We start from the raw sequence: 20892 nt of genomic DNA, 5'->3' as shown, positions 1-20892 counted from the left end.
GTCCTCTGGAAGAGCAGCAAGTGTTCTTAACTCCTGAGTCATCTTCCTGGCCTCTCAATGGATGTTTTAAGAGGGCAATTCAATCTCACACAAACCCTGGGTTTTTGATCTCCCATACCACATTGATTATTCTCCATTTGGGGGACCTTTTCAGGAATATATTGGGCTCCACAAACCAATAGAGCACCCAGCCCTATTTAGTGAATACCAGGCCTCCAGTCTGGCCTGGGGATTGACACTGGCTAGCACTTATCTCTAGCCAGTGTCTTCTTGTGAGACTCTTATGTGGCCACTAAGCTTACTCCTGAGCCTTAATTACTAACTTTTATTAGGTGCCCACACTGGTTTGTCAGTCAGTTTCACTAGTCTAGCCCTCAGGGCTAGGCAAGAATGGATAAGCTACACAAGTGCATCTGTAAACAGCAGCGGGAGGGCACACCCACGTCCTGCCAGTGAGTAGAGCTCAACCACAAATTAATGCTTTTGCTCATTCATTCTGGCTTACTCAGCAACAACACACAGAGGGCCTCCTCTGCATAGTCACTACTGTGCGGCAGAGGTGCAAGAAGGTTCCATGCTAGTGTGGGGACTAACCCAAACAGAGCAAACTGTAGTGAAGCCAGAACAATGGGTTCAAGTTCCATATCTGCTGGGTGCCACCTGTGGGATCTTGGGACAGTCACTAATCTATGCCATGCCTTGGCTTCCTTATCTGGAAGTCACAATTGTTACGAAAATTGAGCAAAGTAACATATGCCGAAACTAATGATGACAATGTAGTAAGAGTTGATGGAACCCGATAGGGGATTAGACTGTTGTTGGCAGGACATAAGGCGGGCAGAGAGCCACATCACAGGGCACTTTGCAGTGGAGGGTGAGGCACCAAGAAAGGGTGCTTCCATTCATCCCTTTTTGGGAACAAAAGGACTTCTCTTCATTAGCCAAACACTTAAAATAACTAAAGGAAAATGAAGACAATGCCCTTCTTAAATCCACCAGGCCACAGGGCCTTCAGGAGGCTGGCCCCAACTGTGAGATGAGAGGAAGTGTAAAGGAAGGGAGAGAGGGTGTAATAGGGGAGAAAGATAAGCTATTGCACATTCCATCTCTTACACAGAATCTAGATTTAAGTATGTACATGTGTGACACAAATGCAGAACTGGACTAATACACATGACATGCAACTAGAAAGGGGACTGTGTGCAGGGAGCAAGACGACCAGTGAAAGTTGGGGGAAGAGGAACAGAGAGAGGTAGTCAGGTGTAGCGATTTATATGTGTGGAAATGTCACGAAGAAGCCCATTTGTTTTTTTTTTATAATAACTTAAAAATAATTTTTAAAAGTCAACAAAAAGAGGCTGGTCCCCCAGGGTATGAGGCTTGCTTCCTGAACCCACCACAGGGGCTAATGGAAGAGAAAGCTTGGGACTTACAGATGGTACCTGCTGTCTCCCAGCAAGATAAATCCAGCACAGTAAAGCATGCCTATAGGGTTTGTTATCCCGTGTGATAGGCGGACTTGGTTTCCGCTGGTTTTCATATTGTAGAAAAATGGAGGTGGCTAAATTTTCCCCAAGGGGAACCAATGGTTCAGGTACAGTTTGGGCTTGAATTCCCCATGAGCCCTTTTTAAGAGATAAACCAACATCTGTCTCATATTTTGGGTATTTGGAGTTTCCTGATGATTGCTTAGATTCTACAAAGAACTAATTTCTTAGCTTACAACTTTTGCTAAATTTGGGGCTGGAGGTTGCTTCAGTGGCTAAAACTCCTTGATGCTCTTCCAGAGGGCCCTGGTACTGTTCTCAGCATACCAGGCAACTTACAACCTGTAACTCCAGCTCCAGGACCTAATGTTTTCTTCCGACCTCCAGAGGCACTTACATGCATGTGGCGCACGTGCGTGCGCGCACACACACACAGGCACACACACACTTTTTAAGTCTTAAAAACAAACAACTTTCTCCAAACTCAAGGATGCTTCACTAGACCCCTCTGGCAGCAGTTTGCCACCCCCTCGCCCCCACAGTGCCTGGGCACCTACCTTCCTCAGCCCTGGTGGTTTCTGTATCCAAGAGAGCCTTACCTAGGTGGAATCAATGGGCGTCTCTCTACAAATTCCCGTAGTCGTCTGGTCGTCATGACAGGTGGGAATCTGAAAAAGTTGTGGAGTGAAATTTCACATTGCCATTTTACATGCATTTCCAGGCATTAGCTAGTGCTACAGTTTGGATTGGAATGGTCTCCAAAGGGCATACGGGCCTGGGCTGTATGAGAAAAGTGCCGGAACCCAAGCCCTTTAGAGGAAGCCAGTAAGCAGGATTCGGCCTTGGTTTCTGCTTCAGTTCCAGCCAGTCCTCCTTTGGCTTCCCTCCGTGATGGACTGTGGCCTCTAAGCTGAATAAACCCTCTCCTCCCCACAGCTGCTTCTGGTGTCTTTACCACATCTTCAGAGAAGCGAAGCAGGCCATTCTGGAAACCGCTTCCTGATTTTTGTGTCTTTGTCTCACGAGCTTCCTCCAGCCCTGCCCAAACCTGACTGTGTTCTTGTTTAAGTGCCCTCTTCTCAATATTGAGCCCTTTTCTAGTTGCATGTTCACCTGAGGCCGTGTTATTTCTTGCCTTAGTTTTTATATTGCCTTTGGTTGTTTGCTGGACAGCATGGCTTACCGTAAGCAAACCAGTACATTTAAACATCCGTGTGAGCAAGTCCACAGTGGGGCCGGGAAGTAAGTGGGTGGGAGACTGAGGTGGAAGAGGGGCCTGCTGTTTCTACAGTACCATTGTGCACCTCATAGACTGCTCACACCGTGAACAGGCTGCTTACTCCACAGAAAGGGTGCTGTGTCTCTAATTTGCACGAACATGACAACCCCAGGTAGCCAGAGAACCTTGGCTGGAGGTCTTTGTGGCCTGTGCAGGTTATTTTTCACCCCAGTCTATTGACTATAATACCTCTATGTAGGGTTCAGCGACACAATACTGTGTGTGGGCACACTTGAGAAAGGAGAAATCGGAGTTTATTGGTGCGCCTGTAATATGTACCAGGCAGAACGCTGTAACTAACAGTGTTCTCGCAGCGGGTCTGTGAAGCGCTGTGACTATTTTACCCGCAAGAAAACATGCTCAGATGTTAGGTAGTTTGTGTAAGTTACAAGGGATCCAGGGCACTAAGAGACCTCAGTGGAAACTAAACCTGGGCTATTGAAAAGGAAGCACGAGGAAAAAGAAGTAACCTGGAGGAAGAAAGGATTGGGGAAACTGAGGCCAAAGCCGCCTCTCTTCCTTTTATAGTTAGTTTAACTGACCCTCAGTTCCTTTGCTGCTCTAGTTTACCTCTCTGTGTTTTTCAAATCAACTTGAAACTTCTCAATAGCATTACACTGTAATAACTAGAGTGGTTACTGACATATCCACAGAAGCCTGTTTATTACATAGTATATTTTTTCAAGATACCTACTTTAAATATTTTAATTAATAAATGCTAATTGTACACATATTAATGATGCTTTTTCCATACATGCATGCAGTGTGTGCTGACCAAATCTAAAGCCCTCCCTTTCTACAGCTGCCCACCCTCTCCAATCTCGAGTCTACTTTCAGTCAACTTTGGTTAAGAGGAGGCATTCGTTCTTATCCTCCTGTGTCTGGCTTAGCTCACTTCATAACACACCCCTCAGTTTCATCCTTTTTTTTTTTTTTTTTTTTTTTTTTAATGATTCTGTGGGTCTTTATGGCTGAATAATGCTGCGTTGTGTTCATATGCTATATTTCCTCACCCACTTACCTGCTGCTGGGCACTTAGGCTGAAGGGTGTCTCAGCTACTGGGAACATGGCTGCGATAAATATGGATATGTGACTGTGTGAGTGTGTGTCTCTTCTACGTGCATTTTTAATTTTTTTTTTGGCTTTAGCACTGCTGTGTTTTTATTTTGCTTTTAGTAGAAGAATGAGCAAAATAAAATGTCAGTAAATGCAACTAAGCTCTTGAGAAATCAAACTCTGAAAACTGAGTGTTGAGGTTTTTCACTTACGGTATGTGGTGCACTGGAGAGGAGCCGGCGGTTAAGGAAGGCAGCTCTGACACATTGCCCTATCCACTTGCACCCAAGCCTAGAAACTGTGAATCAGCAACATGGGAAACACACCTGTCATGGTTCTCTCTCTTTGGCCAGGCCACTCAAATAAACATTTTTGGAAGAACACATTAAAGTCTTCCAGTCACTGGGGGCCTGTGAAAGGAGTCTTGAGACTGTGGCTGTGTTTTCATCTCTTCTCGTTAGCACCTAGACACCATAGGCGTGCAATCTCTGTGTATGTGTGTTTTAAAGATGTTTTTATTTGTGTGGATGTGTGTGTGTGTGTGTGTGTGTGTGTGTGTGTGTGTGTGTGTGTGTGTAGGCCTGAAGAGGCAGGATCCCTCAAAGCTGGAATTTCAGGTGAGTGCTAGAGACTGAACTTGGGTCCTATGCAAGAGCAACAAGCCTTCTTATCAACTGAGCCGTCTTTCCAGGGCCAAAGAACACAGCTCTGTGCAATTGTTTCCACTACTTGCCACCAGAGGCCCCAGGCAATGAGGCCAACCTGTTACAGATTAAAACCTGTGCAACTGTGAGTGTCTCAGTTACTGTTTGATGCAGTGAGGAGACATCATGGCCAAAGCAAATCTTACAAAAGGAACCATTTAATTGGGGGCTTGCTTACACTTTCAGAGGACTTGTCCATGGCCAATCATGGCAGGAAGCATGACAGCAGGCAGGCTGGCATGGTGCTGGAGCAGGAGCTGGGAGCTCACATCCTCAAGTTGCAGGCAGAGAGAGACACTAGGCCTGGCATGGGCTTTGCCACCTCAAAGCCCACCTCTTGTGACACATCTCCTCCAACAAGACCACACCTACCCACACCAACAAGGCCACGCCTCCTAATCCTTCCTAAGTAGTTCTGCCAACTTGGGACCAAGTATTCAAACACACAAACCTGCTGAGTTCAGGGTTTGCTCTGCAGCTAGGCATATCAAACCTCTTTGACAATTCTTTAAAATATTGAGAAAAAATATTTAAAATATCCCAAGTAGAGAACTGTTCACATACTAAGGAATTTTTAGGGCTGGAGAGATAGCTTAATGGTGACAAGAGCTTGCTGTTCTTCCAGAGGACCCGAGTTCAATTCGCAGCACTAAAACCACCTGTAACCCCAGCTGCAAGGGATCTTATACCCTCTTCTGGTCTTGCTGGGCACATGGACTCACGTGCACATACCCACACACAGAGATACACATGTAAAATCTGGGATGGGTGGGGGTAGGGGCAGAATTCGTGGCTTCGCAAAGAATCTCAACCAATAAAATTGCAAGTTGTGAGCACCTATTCAAAATGTGCCGGGTGGTGATGGCGCAGGCATTTAACCCCAGAGCTCAAGAGGCAGAGGCAGGCGGATCTGAGTTTGAGATCAGCCTGATTTACACACAGAGAGAGCATTCCAGGACAGCCTGGAATACACAGGGAAACCCTGTCTTGAAAAACAAAACAAAACAAAACAAAACAAACAAGCAAAGAACCCCAGAACTCACTTAATAAAGCAATCTTCTACTTAGCAATACAACCACGGAGTGAGAGGAGAGAGGTAATGGCCTTGCTGGCATTACCGGCTTGTGCCACAGTGGGCAGGGCCTCCCTGTTCTTCAAAAGGGTCCTTCTCTGAGGGCAGCAAGCGTCTGAGTCACCTCCCTGTGTGGGGTATGTTGTGAAGGCACAGGCAGGTCTCTGAGGCTTGATCCCTTGACATCATTCAAAGGGGATTATGATGCATGGTGGGAGTTTTGCTAAGCAGTGCCTTTCAGGCTTAGAGAGAGAAGAGCGGTTTCAAAGTCTCTAGCAGAAGGCAGTATTAAACGAAAGGGCAGAAACTGGTGTCAAAGGGAAAAACCATACAGGTAGGTGACCCAGACTATCAAATCGCTAGAACTCGCTTTTCTATAAACATTGCCTCAAGGGTAACATAAGGACAAGGGGCTGGTGGTGCACGTGTCCTTTGCAAGTTGGAACTGAGAAAGTAGGGTTGGCACAGGGACAAAGGAACCCAGCACTGCCTGGTCTAAAGTGACACTAGGCTCCCGAAGCCTGCTACTACTAACGCCATCAAAGGAGGGTTTTAATTCTTCACGAATATGATTCAAACCAGTCCACGGGCTATCACAACAGCACGGCTACACAGAAAAAGTAAGTCATGGCCAGAGAACAGAGTGGTCGTTCAGACCCAGCTGTAGAAAAACCAAGACCAAAACAAACACTGGCTTTTGTCTACAACGAGTTGGCCTGGAAACAGGGCACTTCTCAGTCGAATCAAGTTTGCAAGTAGGAAGTGAAATATTTCTCTGAGGCTGCAGATGGCATGTAAGGGGAGGCCGGGCCAAAGCTAGCCTCTTCCTGGGAGCTTAAGCCACATCACCACAACAAATATAAATCCAGAGTCTTAGTGACACCACATTTTGTTGAAAGCATGGAAAGTGTAAACAGGAGGACAAAGCATAAAGGGGAGTGGAAGTGGAGTGTCGCATCTCACCTGGGAGAAACCTGCATGTTTCCGGTACTTGACACCTCACCATCCCAGTCCCTGCATGACCCAAAGAGCCAAGTGTCTCCATTTGGAATAAGGGCTAAGAGAAACTTAAGCATTTACCAGCAATCATACAGCAATCAAAGTCCTGGGTCTAGGATTTGAATTCACATCTGTTTGACTTGCAAGCCCAGGTTTTAATGTGCATCTTAACTAAAATACATTAACTTTTCATTTCCAGCATTTGAGAAAGGGTCTCCTATTATGCCAGGCTGGTCTTGAGTTCGCTATGTAGCTGAACTTCTGACCCTCTTGCCTCATTTCCTAATACTGCGCCTGGCTTATGTGGTACAAGGGAGGGAACTCAGGGTTCCACGTGCATGAAATGCATCTCTCCTAACAGAGCTGCACCTCTAGCCCCCTAACTTCCCATTTCAAGAATAAACGACTCATGTGCTTCATAGAAGAAGAAAGCAAGTAAGCAATAACAAGCAATAGTCTCCCATTCTTCATGAAAATGTACCCGACGATACAAAGACGTATCAAGAAAATTTTAAAATGAACACACAGCACCAGCCATGGGTACACTCCTTTAATCAACAGCTCTCTGGAGGCAGAGGCAGGTGGATCTCTGTGGGTCTGAGGCCAGCCTGGTCTGCACAGAGAGCTCCAGAACAGCCAGGGCTGTGAGGGTGAGACTGTGTCTCAAAATAAAAGGAACAAACAATCTGACAAAGCTCACTGGTCGTAAATGATCCTCATCCACAGCTGGTGACCTGCAATCGATGTAACCCTGAAGCAGTCTTACAGAAAGAGATTTTGTTTTGAAGAGTGGATTCATTCTGTATGTGCCATAGCTACACAATAGAAAAATATTAGGAACTCCTAAAGTATTTAATTAAAGAGCCAACCCCCAAATTATCTCTCCAGCTCAAGAAGCTGCCTGTTCTGCAGTTCCTTTCAGCAATTGTTGATGGTTTTGCATGAAGATGTTCTCTGACGTACATTTCTTCAGGTGCAGCGTAGAGCCCTCAGACACGAAACTCTCTGTTCTCTTTGCTTTTAAATGTCCTTCAGATCTCCTCTGGGGGTTGTAAGTGGTAGACCAATGTTTCATTAGAAGAGCTGACAGCCCTATAAGATGTGGCCATAACCTGTTTGTCTGTCTACCATGCCATCTTGTCACTTGACACTCTCAAAAGATGAGTGCGACCATCTTGTCGTCAGCAGTCAGGGAGTGATGACATTACTTATTTTCTCATTGCTGTGATAAAATACCTGATAAAAATAACTAGAGGAAGCTTTATTTTGTCTCATGGTTTGAGGGGATACAGTCTCTTATGGCAGGAAGGCTTGGTGGCAGGAATGCCAGTGTGCTGGGTACATTCCTGTCAATTGTCAGGAAGCAGGGAGAGGGGAAGAGAGAGAGAGAGACAGACAGACAGACAGACAGACAGACAAACAGGCAACAGACAGACAGACAGACAGAGACAGAGAGACAGAGAGATATGAATGCTGTACACAGCTGATTTTCTCCACTTTTCTTTTTATTCAACATGGGACCTTTCCTGTGGAATAATGTCACTGGTTTTCCCATCGCAGTTACACCTTTCTGGAAACACCCCCACAGACATGCCCAGGGGTGTGTCTCCTAGGAGACTGAGGTTGACATGAAGATTAGCCATCACAACAGTTACCACTTTTCTTCAGATTTTCAAGCTGAAGTAAAAACCATTAAATAACTCTTCCCCAGGGTGTGGTGGTGAGGTGACTCCCTCGCTGGGGACATCTTCTCTTCATTAATGTCTTATTTCTTCTGTAGTAATCAGAGACTTTTCTCCTTTGCAGAGAACCTCTAAACATTCCCTTAAGCTGACAGGATGGCTCAGTGGGCAAAGGCACTTGCCACCAAGCTCGAAGACCTGAGTTCGAGCCCTGCGACCCACATAAAGGTGAAAAGAGAACTGACTCCTGAAAGTTGTCCTCTGACTTCTACAAACATGTTACATGCTCCTCTTCCCCACTAGGTAAACAGGGATTGGGGATGTCTTAGAAGCAACATGTGTTCTTAGAACTCAGGTAATACAGAAAAACACAGAGAACGTTAAAGTAATACAATCTTCAGCCCAGAGAGACTAGTATGCGTACCTATGATTGCTAATTAAGTCACAGCTACTATTCGGGCACCATGCAGTGTCTTGGTGCTCAGTTAGTTAAAACTCCTTCTAGATGGAGCAACTGTGCTGAGAATCCCTCGCCTGCTGTCTACAAACATTCCTTTTATTCACCAACTTTGAGAACATGGCCAGCCAGCCATGGCAAGTTGCTTGCCACTCCTCAGACCACCTCACTGACTCATGTCAAGGTGACTTTCAAAATGGAGAAGCCTCCAGTCACAGGCCCAGGGACCCTGTGCAGGAGAACATAGCGCACCCTCTCGAGATTCTACCTTCCCCAGTGGGCTAGCTCCATGTCGGCTGAGAGTATGCGTTGACCTTGCTAACCCATAGCTTCCCTGGGCCAAAGACCACTAGACTCAAAGGTTTAGAGCCCCAACTCCAGGCATCCACATGTCAGCATGAGGATGCCTCCATCCCTAAATACTCTCCTCTCTCTCTTCCTGTTTCCCTTCTCGTGTTTACAGACAGTCCTGAGTGAAGCTATGGCCACATTTACCCTCCTCCTCCCCTCCCTTCCCCTCCCCCATCAGTCTCCCTTCCTCCCTCCCTACCAGTCTATCCACGTTCCCCCCCCCCCACATTCATTTCTGTTTGTTTTGCTTGGGAACCATTGCATTTTCTAAAACAATAGTCACTTAGAGACCATTTTTGTAGTCAACTGTCATGTCTTCTCTCTCCTAAGCCAGTGTCCTAGTTTGTTTTTCTATTGCTGTGATAAACACCCAAAAGCACTATGGGGGATAAGGGGGTGGCAAGAAAGGAGTGCTAAAAGCTTCTGGTGGGAGACTGAAGAGATGAAGAAAAGGTCCTTCCGGGTGACTCGGCTTGATTCTCTAGTTTCTACCATTCTGAAATCTTATATTCAAATCCAAACTTTCCAGGCTTCCCTAATATAATCGTCTTTGTCTCAGGTTTTTAAGCTTCCTTTTACCAGACAAATAATACATGGCATTTAAGGAGAGCCTGTCAGGTGTTCACCAATTTACTGGCCAGCGAGGCATGAGGAAATCCTGGGATGTGGAACCCAAACAGGCCAGGCTTGGGATGGGGTTGGGGTGGGGCTCCTTAGCGGCAGATCACATGCTTCCTGCGTGAAGGCCTGGGCTCATTCCCCCAGAAGAACAAGAAGCAACAACAAAACCACAAGCTCAATCGCAGCCTTGCACTTTGCTATAAAGCAGGACACTAAACCCACCAAGGGCTCGTTCACCAGGATTGTGACGCCACTGCCTGTGGCGGTACCCATATCTCCAGTGCTTGTTATAATCACAGAAGACAGAGCCTCCGAATTCACACCGACTGGAGGTCTCACTCTGACATAGTGACAGAAATCTGTCCTTTGGCACAGTGGTACCTGGAATACACTCTCTATATAGTTTACTTAGAAAATGTCAAACTCACAGAAAAGTTGAAAAGATATAATGGAAAGTACAACGAACACTTACGCACCTTTGATCTACGTTCACCAGTCTTTAATATTTTGCCATATTACATAATTTGTCTTTTCATGCTGGAGGTCTAATCCAGTGTCCCCCACATGCCAAGCATGCACTGTAGCACTGAGCTGCATTCTCCAGATACCCTTCTTTTTTTTTTTTTTATTGTTTAGATTAAACTTATCTGACAGTTTCATCCGTGTATGTGGTACATTCTGAGAATATTTACCTCCAACCCCCTTAGCTGCTGCCCCCAGTCTCCCCTCCACTTTCATGTATTTGTTTTCTTTTGTGAACCAGTGAGTTTTCTAAAACAGCGAGTACTTACAGAATGGCTGTTTTGTCATCAACTGCTATGCCATTTTCAGGGTGGGTAATGGCAGGACTCAGCTGTCAGGGGAGCTCTGCTGATAGAGGCCAGTGTCCTGAGCCACCTATGTAAAAGAGGAAAATGTCACTTTAACTCCACTGTAAACTTTCTAGTCTTTGAACTCTGCAAACTCTTCTACTTAAGGAAGAAAAGTGATCCGAGTTAGTCAACAGTAACACAGGCAACCAGCAAGTTGAACCCAGATGGGCAGTTCCCAGCACAAAGACACCAGTAACAAGAAAAACCAAGAAAATACGTCCTCTCACTGGTAACTCCAGTGAGACCCCTTGAAATGAAGACAGAGAAATAAAAAGGACAATACAGAGGTTGGGGAGATGGCTCAGCAGTTAAGAGCATTTGCTGGTCTTAAGTTGGGTGCCAATTGTTGAAATTATTTATATAAAACAGTGTTTGCTTCTCTTAGCTTATTTCTTACCCTGGCTATCACACAAATAATTGAGACTCTTTCATAATACAAGGCTTCACAACACAATCTGAGCAGTTTAAGTCTGTTGTTAACTCCCTATGCTATTTTGTCTTACTCCCAGCAAATACCTGCACTTTGTGGCTTTCCTTGGCTCCAGCTCCTTCCTCCTGATCTTCCTGGGACCTGTACACCCCTGGCTGAATCTCCTAACTCCTCCTCTCCAGTTCAGGCAATCTGGTGCCATCTTCTGGCCTCCTCCTGTACCAGGCAGGTTCAAAGTGCATATACATACATACAGACAGACAAAGCACACATATAAATAAATAAATATGATGCTGTGTCTCACAGGGATTGGGTCTGGAAACCTGACTGAGACTGTAAGGAAAGGAAGAAAGGGCAGACACACAAACACGTGCACCTAAAAATAGGCATCAGATGGGCAGTACATACTCTGAGGGAGTGACACTAACTGGACACTTCAGCATGGGGGGGGGGCAGTTCAGCTAGTCTCAGTAGGTTTCTGTAGGTTAGAGGCGGAAACTGTGGTGCTGGGTTTTGCATACACTGGTCAATCATTTGTTAACATTGGTACTTGCATACAGTTTCACCATTTGCATTTGGACCAGAGGAAAGCTTTGCCAATGGGGATGAGTCTAACTCACATGGGGAGGTGTTGGTGATTTTCCATGGGTCTGAGGCCTTGGAACTTGACATAACTATGCACAGGTCAACAATATGAATTCCCTCAGGACTTCATTCGCCCACTACAAAGGATAATTGTAAATATGTTCAAATATGTTAAAGATAAGAAAAAAAATCTTGAATGAGTTCCAAGAAAATACAAACAGCAAATGAAACTAGAGAGTTAATCTGGGATATGAAAATAGAATTCAATAAAGAGAAACACTAAAAACAAAAATAACCCAACAAACTGAAATAATGCTGGAAGTGAAAAACTTTGTAAATCCATTAAAAAGCTTAAAGAAAAGCCTTACCAGTAGAATAGATCGTGTGCAGGACATAATTTTAGGGCCTGAAGAAAAGTTAGAGGAATTGGACATTTTGTCAAGATAAATGATAACTTAAGAAAAGGGTTAGGAGAGCATGAAGATTTTTGGGAAGCCATAATAGAAGAAAAAGCTATGAATATGATTTTAAGGAAGGAAAAGAATTTCATGCCAAAGACATAGAAAATATTTTAAATAAAATAGAAAAAAAAATCCCAAATCTAGGGAGATATCCTTTTAGATCTAAGAAGTACACAGGAAAGAAAACAAAGATGGCGGTGACTGCCTGGTCAAGAGATCCATGGAGTCTCTGAGGGATGACCCGCTAGAGGAAAAGGAGTCTGTAGGGCTCTTACTAGTTTCAGAACAACAAAGAAGTGGGGGGGGGGGGTGAAGAGGAGGAGGAGGAAGACAAAGAAGACAAGAAAAAGAAAGGTAAGTCTTGTGGGAAGATGCTCTTAAAATTGGAAGGAAAGATGTCAGAGCTCTGTGGAGAATGAAGAATATTTACCTGCTGCTGTGTCTCAGCAGATGTATTAGAGAGATGTGAGGCTCCCTGGAGCTCCCTCAGAAACAGGTCTTTGTTGAATGGGCGAGCCTTAGCCACTGTGGCTGCAGCCTTTGTTGCTCGCCCTGTGGGGGGCAGAGGGCGCTGGGCATCAGTTGGGCCCAGTTGTGCAGATCTGCCGAGGCGTGGGTCGGCCAGCACCGAAGACAGAGTGGGGTGCAGCGGCCTGGCTCTCCCTCAGGAATATGTTATAAGTGAATGGGGAGGGTCCTCAGCTAGCCAGTCAGCACCTAGTATGGAGCCCCTGCAGCTGCTTGCCCTCATGGGAGTGCAGAGTGAAGGCTACAAGTACAAGGGTCGAGCCTGGTGAGCCCTGGGGTGGCAGTGTACGGCAGCTAGGAGCTTGCACAGAACCTACAACCAGATGCCCTACCTAGCTGCAGCATCACCCTGACTTTGGCAACAGCAGGATATCTGAGATGAGTCTCAGCAATGGTACTTCAGAATCCAGAAACCTCGAACCAGACCAATAACTTGTTGCAATATTTGTATGCAAAACCGTCTGGGATACATACATACATACATACATATAAGTATATATAATATATACACTATATTTACTGTGGCATATACATATATATGTGTGTGACATAATATATATGTATGTGACACATATATATTATGTGACACACTGAAGTTTCCAATGCCACTATGATGAATAAATATTCGATGGAGAGGCAGGAAAGATAGAGGAACAGAGCAATGAGTGAGCAGTTGAGAGTGGAACTAGAGACTCTGGTGGTGACAGGTGTGAGAGATGGCTGCTGTGGATGGCAGAGATTGTCATTGCTGAATAGGGTGGACAGAGTGGTGTTCAGAAGCCTGGGGTTTGCACTCCCCCAACCACGGTGCTTGACTGTTCTGGTTCTGAGCAACAACAGGATGCCCAAGATGAAGAATGGTTCATTTTCTGCACTGGACCTCCCAGAAAGACCTCTACGGAGTGTGCTACCCAAGGAGGCCACTTTGACATCTGGCCCACTGCCCCAGGCTATGTCGAAGCCAGAGGTTCATGTGGAGGTTCACAGTCCTACAGCATCTGGGAGCCATATTACTGTCCCTGACAGATGTCCTTGCTCTGGCCTGCCACCTGAGTCCATCGTGATGTCCCGGTCCGTGCTGCAGCCGAGGACCATGTCTGCTGGGGCCTGTGTTGATGTCTTGGCCGGCGTTACCACCGAATATCACGCAGATGCCTGTGGTCTGTGCTGCTGCCTGAAGCCGAGTTGATGTCCTTGCCCTGTGCTGTTGCGGAGGGCTATGATGCCATCGGTGGCTTGTGCATCGACAGAGGGCCGTGCTGATGTCTGTGGTCTGTACTGCCACGGAGACCATGTGAGTGCCAGAAACCACGTGTAAGTCCCTGCTCCCTGCTCCTGCTGACAGGAAAGGGCGAGGAAGCTCCTTTTGCAAGTGGTATCGATGACTGCAGACTCACAGTTGAGAAAGAGGGGCATAGAAGGCTTCTGTGGCAAGCCCTCTCCCCACCAAAGTAATAGCCTAGACAGGAAGGCACTGAACAGAACTCTTAAAAATTGTCATAAGGATGCTGAAGTGTAGCTCTCCACAACTGATGGCTTCTGGTGGGGGTGCAGGTGGGGGTGCAGGTGGAGAAGGACTCAGTTTTCTTTAAGGGCCTGGGCACTGGGAGTTTGACCATACCACAGTGAGTATAGGGACAACACAAATTGGACTTTTTTCTTTTTTTCTTTTTTCCTTTGATTGGGGTGGGGTCCTAATGGTGGGAGGGGCGAGCCTGGGAGGAAGTAAGTGTACTTGAGGTTTGTGATGTGAAATTCCCAAATAACCAATACAAATATTATGAAAAAAAAAATACACAGAACACCAAATAGACAAGACCAGAAATGAAATTCCACACTGGCAGGGTATTGTGTTGCATGCCTATGATCTCAGTACTGGGGAGGCAGAGGCAGGTAAACCTCTGTCAGTTTGAGGCTAGCCTGGTCTACATAGCCAGTTCCAGGACAGCCAGCCCTATATAGTGAGACCCTATCTCAAAAAAACCAAACAACCCCCAAATGAAGAAAACAACAAAGAAGAAATTTCACATCATATTATAGTTAAAGCACTGAATATATTGAGTGGAAAACTGAAGAAAGAAAGATCGGGTTCATAGGAAGGCAAGCCCTCAGAATAACAGCTGAGTTTTCAACAGAAACCTTAAAGCCAGAGGGCTTAGAGAGATGTGTTTCCAGTTCTCCAAAAGATCGTAACTGCCAACCATGTCTGTCGCATCCAAGCGCAGCCGTGTGTGACTAATGACGAGCAAGATCTGCATCTGGGGGTTCTGTGCCATCTGTCAGAGGCTTCAGACCTTGTCTGGGGAAGACACAGAAAATGTGGGGTTCAGATGGTGCTGGGAGGGTGTGACGGCGGCCACGCCCCGACACGCCCTGGTGATGGATTCCCTCTGGACTCTGTAGTGGACGGGGAGGGGGTAGAGATGTGGGGGGATGGGAGGGTGGGGATGGGTGTGTGTGTGAAGCTTCCATCTTGTTTTTTATTGAGCCACACCACACGTGTGCTGAGCAGGATGGGGTCATTGACCTTAGGGGCCAGACCCACTTTTGAGGAATTTCTCTTTGTTCACCCTCATTCAGTCTTCCATTGAAAAAAAAAAAAAAAATCTCTGCCTTGTCTACAAACCCTTCTTGTTCTTTCCTTCTTTCTTTTTCTTTTTTGGTTTTGTGAAACTGGGTTTCTCTGTGTGGCCCTGGCTGTCCTGGAACTCTGATCCCTTCTTGTGTTTTTTATCTTGGCCCTGAGGTGAAAGCTTCCATTTCTACCCATTCTTCCTGTGTCATGCTGATCACTACAGGCCCCATAGCAAAGGGCTGTGTGTTTGGATAAATGCCCGGTGACATTGGGACCATGGACTGACACCTCCACACTGTGAGCCAAGATGAACCTTTTCCCATCATAAGTTGATTATGTCAGGCATTTTGTCATAGTAACCAAACACTTACCTAATATAGTTCTGAATACAGCTTTGTGTATTCAGAACTCCCCCTCCCCCCTGCCCCCCTCCCCCCAGGCCTCAAAGTCTCTCTGCCTCTATGGAATGTTCTTCAAGACCAGTGGGGAGGCTGTGGGTCAGAAATGCTGAGCTGCTCCTGACTTTGGGTATGTTTTCCAGCTTCCTCTAGTGAGGGAGATGGGAGATGGTTGTTGTACAGTGGAGGCATCCTGCTTCTGTGCTTTGCACTGAGTAGGCAGGGTCTCGGGATGATTGAGGAATGTGGCCACACCGCCAAGGGTGGGGCAGTGGAAGAAGCCATTCTGGGTAGGCTCTGGTGGAGAAAGGAGACTGGAGGTGAAACAATATGCCAACCATCCGATTCTCTTGGGCTGGACTGCACCCCTTTGTCCCAGAGCTGGGTGGCTCTGCACTGGCAGGGGAAAGCCGGCTGGGGCTGAAGTTGCCAGAGGAAACCAAACAATTCTTATTTACCAAACTGTCAAAATCCTATCATTGCAATTAAGGAGACGGGCAATTAACTGTGTCTTAATTACAGCAGCTGCCACTTCTTCTGAATGCTGTAATTTACGGAGAGAATGGGAGGAGACTCTAAATTAATGTGTGTCTTTAAACAACGAAAAACATTGATGAGGCCTGAAGGAAATTGTCAGCAGTGGTCTTGAGGCCCCTCCTGAGAGGAGGCATTGTTGGAGATGCCTCCAAGTGCAGCCCTGATTTCCAGAGCCTTTGTTGCCTAACGGCTGCGTTTTTGATAAATGCCCAGTGACATTGTTACTTCCTATTTTGTGTACAATGCAGATTTCTACAGTGGCATCATCTGCAGCAGCCACTGTGAGCGCCACCGCAGTTTAGTTGCTTTTAAACTTTGCTTTAAAACAAAGAGATTTAAACGATGAGTCCAGACTTCTGGGCAGAGAAGGAAACTTTTTCCTGGAAGCTTGTAAGGGGTAGATCCACCACACTGCATTTTGTACAGAAGAAAATAGAGGCTCAGAGAAATGTGGGTCAGGTCACACCACAGTGGCCAAGTGGTCTGTAAGCTCAAGTGTGACCCCCCATAATTTGTTTCACTTCAGAGGCAGGCTGGCACCCTGGTGTATAAAGTGAGGAACCCCCAGACAGGGGAGATGGTGGAGCCATGGCACTGATGGTGGTGGGCAGGTCTGAAAAGTCCCTCAGTGGGGCTGGGACTCTGTAGCCTAGTACACTCAGCGTGTTGAAGGCCCTGTGGTCAGCCCTAGGCATCAGAGAAAGAGTAGGGCTGGGGTTATAGTTCAGTTGGTAGAGTGCTTGCCCACCCCACTCCAGTACCTTGTAAGCTGGATGTGGAGGCGGGAGGATCAGGAGTTCAAGGTCACCTATGAGTGACCTTGGCTTTCACCTTGGCTACCTTATGAATTTGAGGTCTAGGGTATATGAGGCTCTAGGCAGAATGGGGAGAAATGGGGAGGGAAGGGAGAAAGGAAGAAAGGAAGAGAAAAAAAGGAGGGAAGGAAAGAAGGGAGGGAGGGAGAGAGAGAGGGTCACAAAGTGGCAGGAAAGCTGGGACCCAGGCTCAGCTGTGGTTTGGAGATGTGCTCCAGTTTCCGGGAGGCCTGGGGACTTGGTGACAACAAAGCTCTCAGGCTGGACTGAGCAGACTTCAAAATTGCCCTCTTCCTGATTCTCAGCCAGGTGACTTTGAGAAAGGTCCTGGTTTCTGAATCAAAGGAGCATGTGGCCTTTCACCGGAATACCGGGAGATTGCATCAGCCTTTCACAACTACTGGGGACATAAAAGGACAACATGGCCCAGGGGCTGGACCAGTGAGTGGCATGGGAGAGGCATTGGATCTATGCCAACACATCTTATCTTTGCTGGAGGATAACTGAGGCCCTCAGAGACCTAGGAATAGGGGGTACTGGTGACACCCCCGACCCTGAAAGAGAAAGATATAGATACTTTTGATAAGAGCTAAGTACATGTTGGGGGAGGGAGTGTCAGTCTTCAGTACAGGAATGGGTATCAGTTATCACCACCAAGGACCATGCCAGTGTAGGACCACTGAGACCACACACTTGGTGCTAAGTCCCGGAGAAATGGGCTTTGAGGTGACTAAAATAAATTCCAGGAGCTGTCTAGAGACTAAATAGCTCAGATGCATGAAGAGAAAGGGGTGCTTTATACTTATACAGAGCTGGGCTGGTTTCAGTCTAGGATGCCATAGAGTGGAAACCCTCTCTTCTTATTGCCCTGGCAGCCTGAAGCAAGCCACTACAAATGTACATCTCTCCTCTCTTCCCCCTCCCTCAACAGGTTTTCTCTGTGTAGTCCTGGCTGTCACAGGACTCATTTTGTAGCCCAGGCTAGCCTTGAACTTAAAGATCTGCCTGTCTCTGCCTCCCGAGTGCTAGAAGTAAAGACATTAACCATCTCTCCCAGCCTACAGAAAGCACAGCTCTTACCTCAAAGGGAATAAGAGAAGATTTTATTCTGGAGCCAAATATGAGTGGCCACGTCCTAGAAACACACATACACGTTATCCCAAACACCACATTTCAATATGGCAACAACAGTTTTTATAATTAGAGGCTTTTGTAATTAGAAGATAAAGGTCATAAATCGTTTTTTTTTTTTTCCTCTCAAATATTCTTGTGGAAACAGTGTGTAGAGAGGTATTGCAACGTGGGAAAATCTCTGCAGCTTCCAATGCTCCATAATCATGACCATTCTAGACAGCCTTGTAGAATTTTTGGCACAGGTGAGGCTTTCCTTCTGGGAACTTCATCGCACAAAGTGAGGGGTGCAGCTCTGCCCCCGCGCCCCCCCCCCCCCCCCGCACTCCCCAGGTTGGTACATTTGGATAATGTAGGTGAGATCTGTCTTCTAGGACGATCAGCTGATGACTGTGCAAACCTTTATGTGACTGTTGACTCTAACCCGACAACCCACATGACAGACAGAGTCAGCTGAGGGAGCAAGCAGAGCCTCTGTAAAGGCTAAAGCTAACTTGTCAGCCCTACTTGCCTAAGGACACGTACTTCCTGAGATGCCGGAGGCTGTCGTTCATATAACCAGCCTCATTTCTACTTCTCTATGTGAATCTGATTAATCCAACTGCCCCGGATGTGCTGGATCCCATGTAGGCAGGAGATATGTAAACAGGAAGTACATCATGATACAGGCTTACCCCTGATTGGGTGAAGGTAGGAAGTACCATAGGGGTGTGTGTGTTTGTGTGTGTGTGTGTGGGGGGGGCCTTTAAGAGCACCTTGCTGACCCAAATGCGGGTTCTTTCTCTGGGAATCTCTGGGTGTGGACCTGGCCAGTGTCCATCTGCCTGACAGGTATTAAATAAAGCTCGCTTTAATTGGAGAATTGTGGAACTGGTCTTTCTCTTTGAGATTCTTAGGTTTTTTAACTTTGTTCTATGCTTCTGTAATCGGATACACAAGTCGGGGTAGTTCATGAAGGACAAGTTTATTGGGAAGGCTGAGATCAAGGCACAGGCATCAGGAGAGGGCAGCTGTCTGCTCCCAAGATGGTGGCATCCTCTGGAGGTCAGGGGCTTTGTTCTCATGTGGCAGAAGGAAGAGGACAAAGAGGGACACATCATCCCATTCCTCAGAGCGAAGCACTTCTGACTCAACTGCTTTCTGAAGGCCACACCCCCCCCACTGGTCACTGGGATTACATAGCAGGTGTCCACCATTGCTCCTGCCACCCCTCCCTCATTCCTCTGACTTCGTGTTCAAGGAAGAAGCTGATGTTTGTCACCTACACTTAATGGGATGTGAGCTTTGGAGAGCAGCCCTCTCCCCCTGGGGGTGGGAGCAAGCATTTTAGTATCTTTGTTTGCAATCAACGTAATCATGACTGTGAGTGTCCTACTCATCAGATGACCGGTGACAGGAGTGGCAGTCATGTGTGAGAGCTCTGGCTCAGGGGGTTGCTGTGGGCTTCCCAGAGGAGGACAGAAGACAGACAACTAGATGATGATGATGATGGCGGCCCAGAGGTGGGTACCAGAGGAAGATCCAGGTGTGCTCTACTATTTTACAACAATTGATATTGTTTTTTAATGATTTACTTATTTATTGTGTTTGCACAGGTGGAGGTCACAGGACAACTTTTAGTTTCTTAGGGTTAGGGCTGCCACTTCACGTTGCCAGGCTTGGTGGCAAGCACCTGCGCCTGCTGAGCCATCTCACTGCCCCCAGGTCAGGCTCCTGGCTGAAAGACCACAGTGTGTGTGTTGGGAGTGACTGGATCCTGAGAGTTCTGACTGCACAAACGGATTCACTCATCTGTGGATTCTAGTTTAATGGGCTTGGAGGGAGGGGCTACCGAAAAGTCATGACCAATGAGCAAGATCTTCATAGCTCTCAGGGAAAATTATGATTTTTTTAAATCGTTCTTCATAAGAATTTTTTTTTCAAGACAGGATTTCTCTGTGTAGCCCTGGCTGTCCTGGAACTCACTTTGTAGACCAGGCTGGACTCAAACTCACTGAGTGCTGGGATTAAAAGTGTGCACCACCACATCCGGCTATAAGGATTTTTAAAATTTATTTTGACCCCAAATGAAGGTTATAGTTTTGTTAAAAAAAAAAATATATATATATAGATGTAAACATGTAATAATTATAAATGGCAGAGAAGAAATATGCGTGTTGATAGTCTTAAAAGTTCCACATGTTCTTTTATTTATGTTTGTGTCTGTGTGAGGGTGTATACTTGTGTATGTATAGGTGCCTATGTAGGGGGCCGCACTCCTTGGAGCTGAAATTCCAGGTTTGTGTGAGCTGGCTGTTGTAGGTGTTGGAATCTGAACTCTGGTCAACATGACAGAGCAAGAAACCTTAATGTCTTAGATTTGTCTCCAGCCCAAACTGTCCACATTTTATGGAAAATAATATATATTAATTGCAAGAAAATATAAAAAGTTAAGGATAACTATTATCTATCTATCTATCTCTCATCTATCAACAATTTATCTGTCATCTATCTCCTTATTTACCTATATGAATTTCTAGGGCAGCACTAAAAGGTGAAGCAAAGAATTAGAGCTAAAGTCTGCTGCAGAAAATTAAACCATAAGCAATAGTCTCCCTTTACTTAAAGTTCCAGAAATAATCTAAAAGTTTAAATAGCACATTGGCCTGTTCTGAGTCCTGTGATGGGTCCTGCTCTGTCCTGCCTGGGTCGTGAACAATCCCTTGGTCTGCAAGGCCAAACTGGGTACTCCACCCACCCATTAGTCATCTAGACTTCAATTACTAGACCAGCTGGCTCGGCGTCCTGTGCTTGTGCTCAGATAACAGTGGCGACCAGGAACAGAATAGTGACACTGGCAGTTCAAATAAGT

The 20892-nt window shown here is 46.3% G+C and overlaps 2 protein-coding genes across 4 annotated transcripts in view; one reads left to right on the top strand and one right to left on the bottom strand.

The window, feature by feature from the left end:
- Positions 1-2142, bottom strand: part of C6H1orf100 (chromosome 6 C1orf100 homolog) — a 15827-nt gene extending 13685 nt beyond the window's left edge. Inside the window, exon 1 of the mRNA XM_051147973.1 lies at positions 2087-2142. Within this exon, the coding sequence (XP_051003930.1) occupies positions 2087-2142 (56 nt within the window). The remainder of the gene's footprint in view (positions 1-2086) is intronic.
- Positions 1-20892, top strand: part of Adss2 (adenylosuccinate synthase 2) — an 832666-nt gene that overhangs the window by 52846 nt on the left and 758928 nt on the right. The gene's annotated exons all lie outside the window — the stretch shown is intronic.

Source organism: Acomys russatus, chromosome 6 (genome assembly GCF_903995435.1).
Source record: "Acomys russatus chromosome 6, mAcoRus1.1, whole genome shotgun sequence".
Lineage (NCBI taxonomy): Eukaryota > Metazoa > Chordata > Mammalia > Rodentia > Muridae > Acomys > Acomys russatus.
Note: the sequence above shows the minus strand (reverse complement) of the source record. Positions and strands in the feature narration are given on the sequence as shown.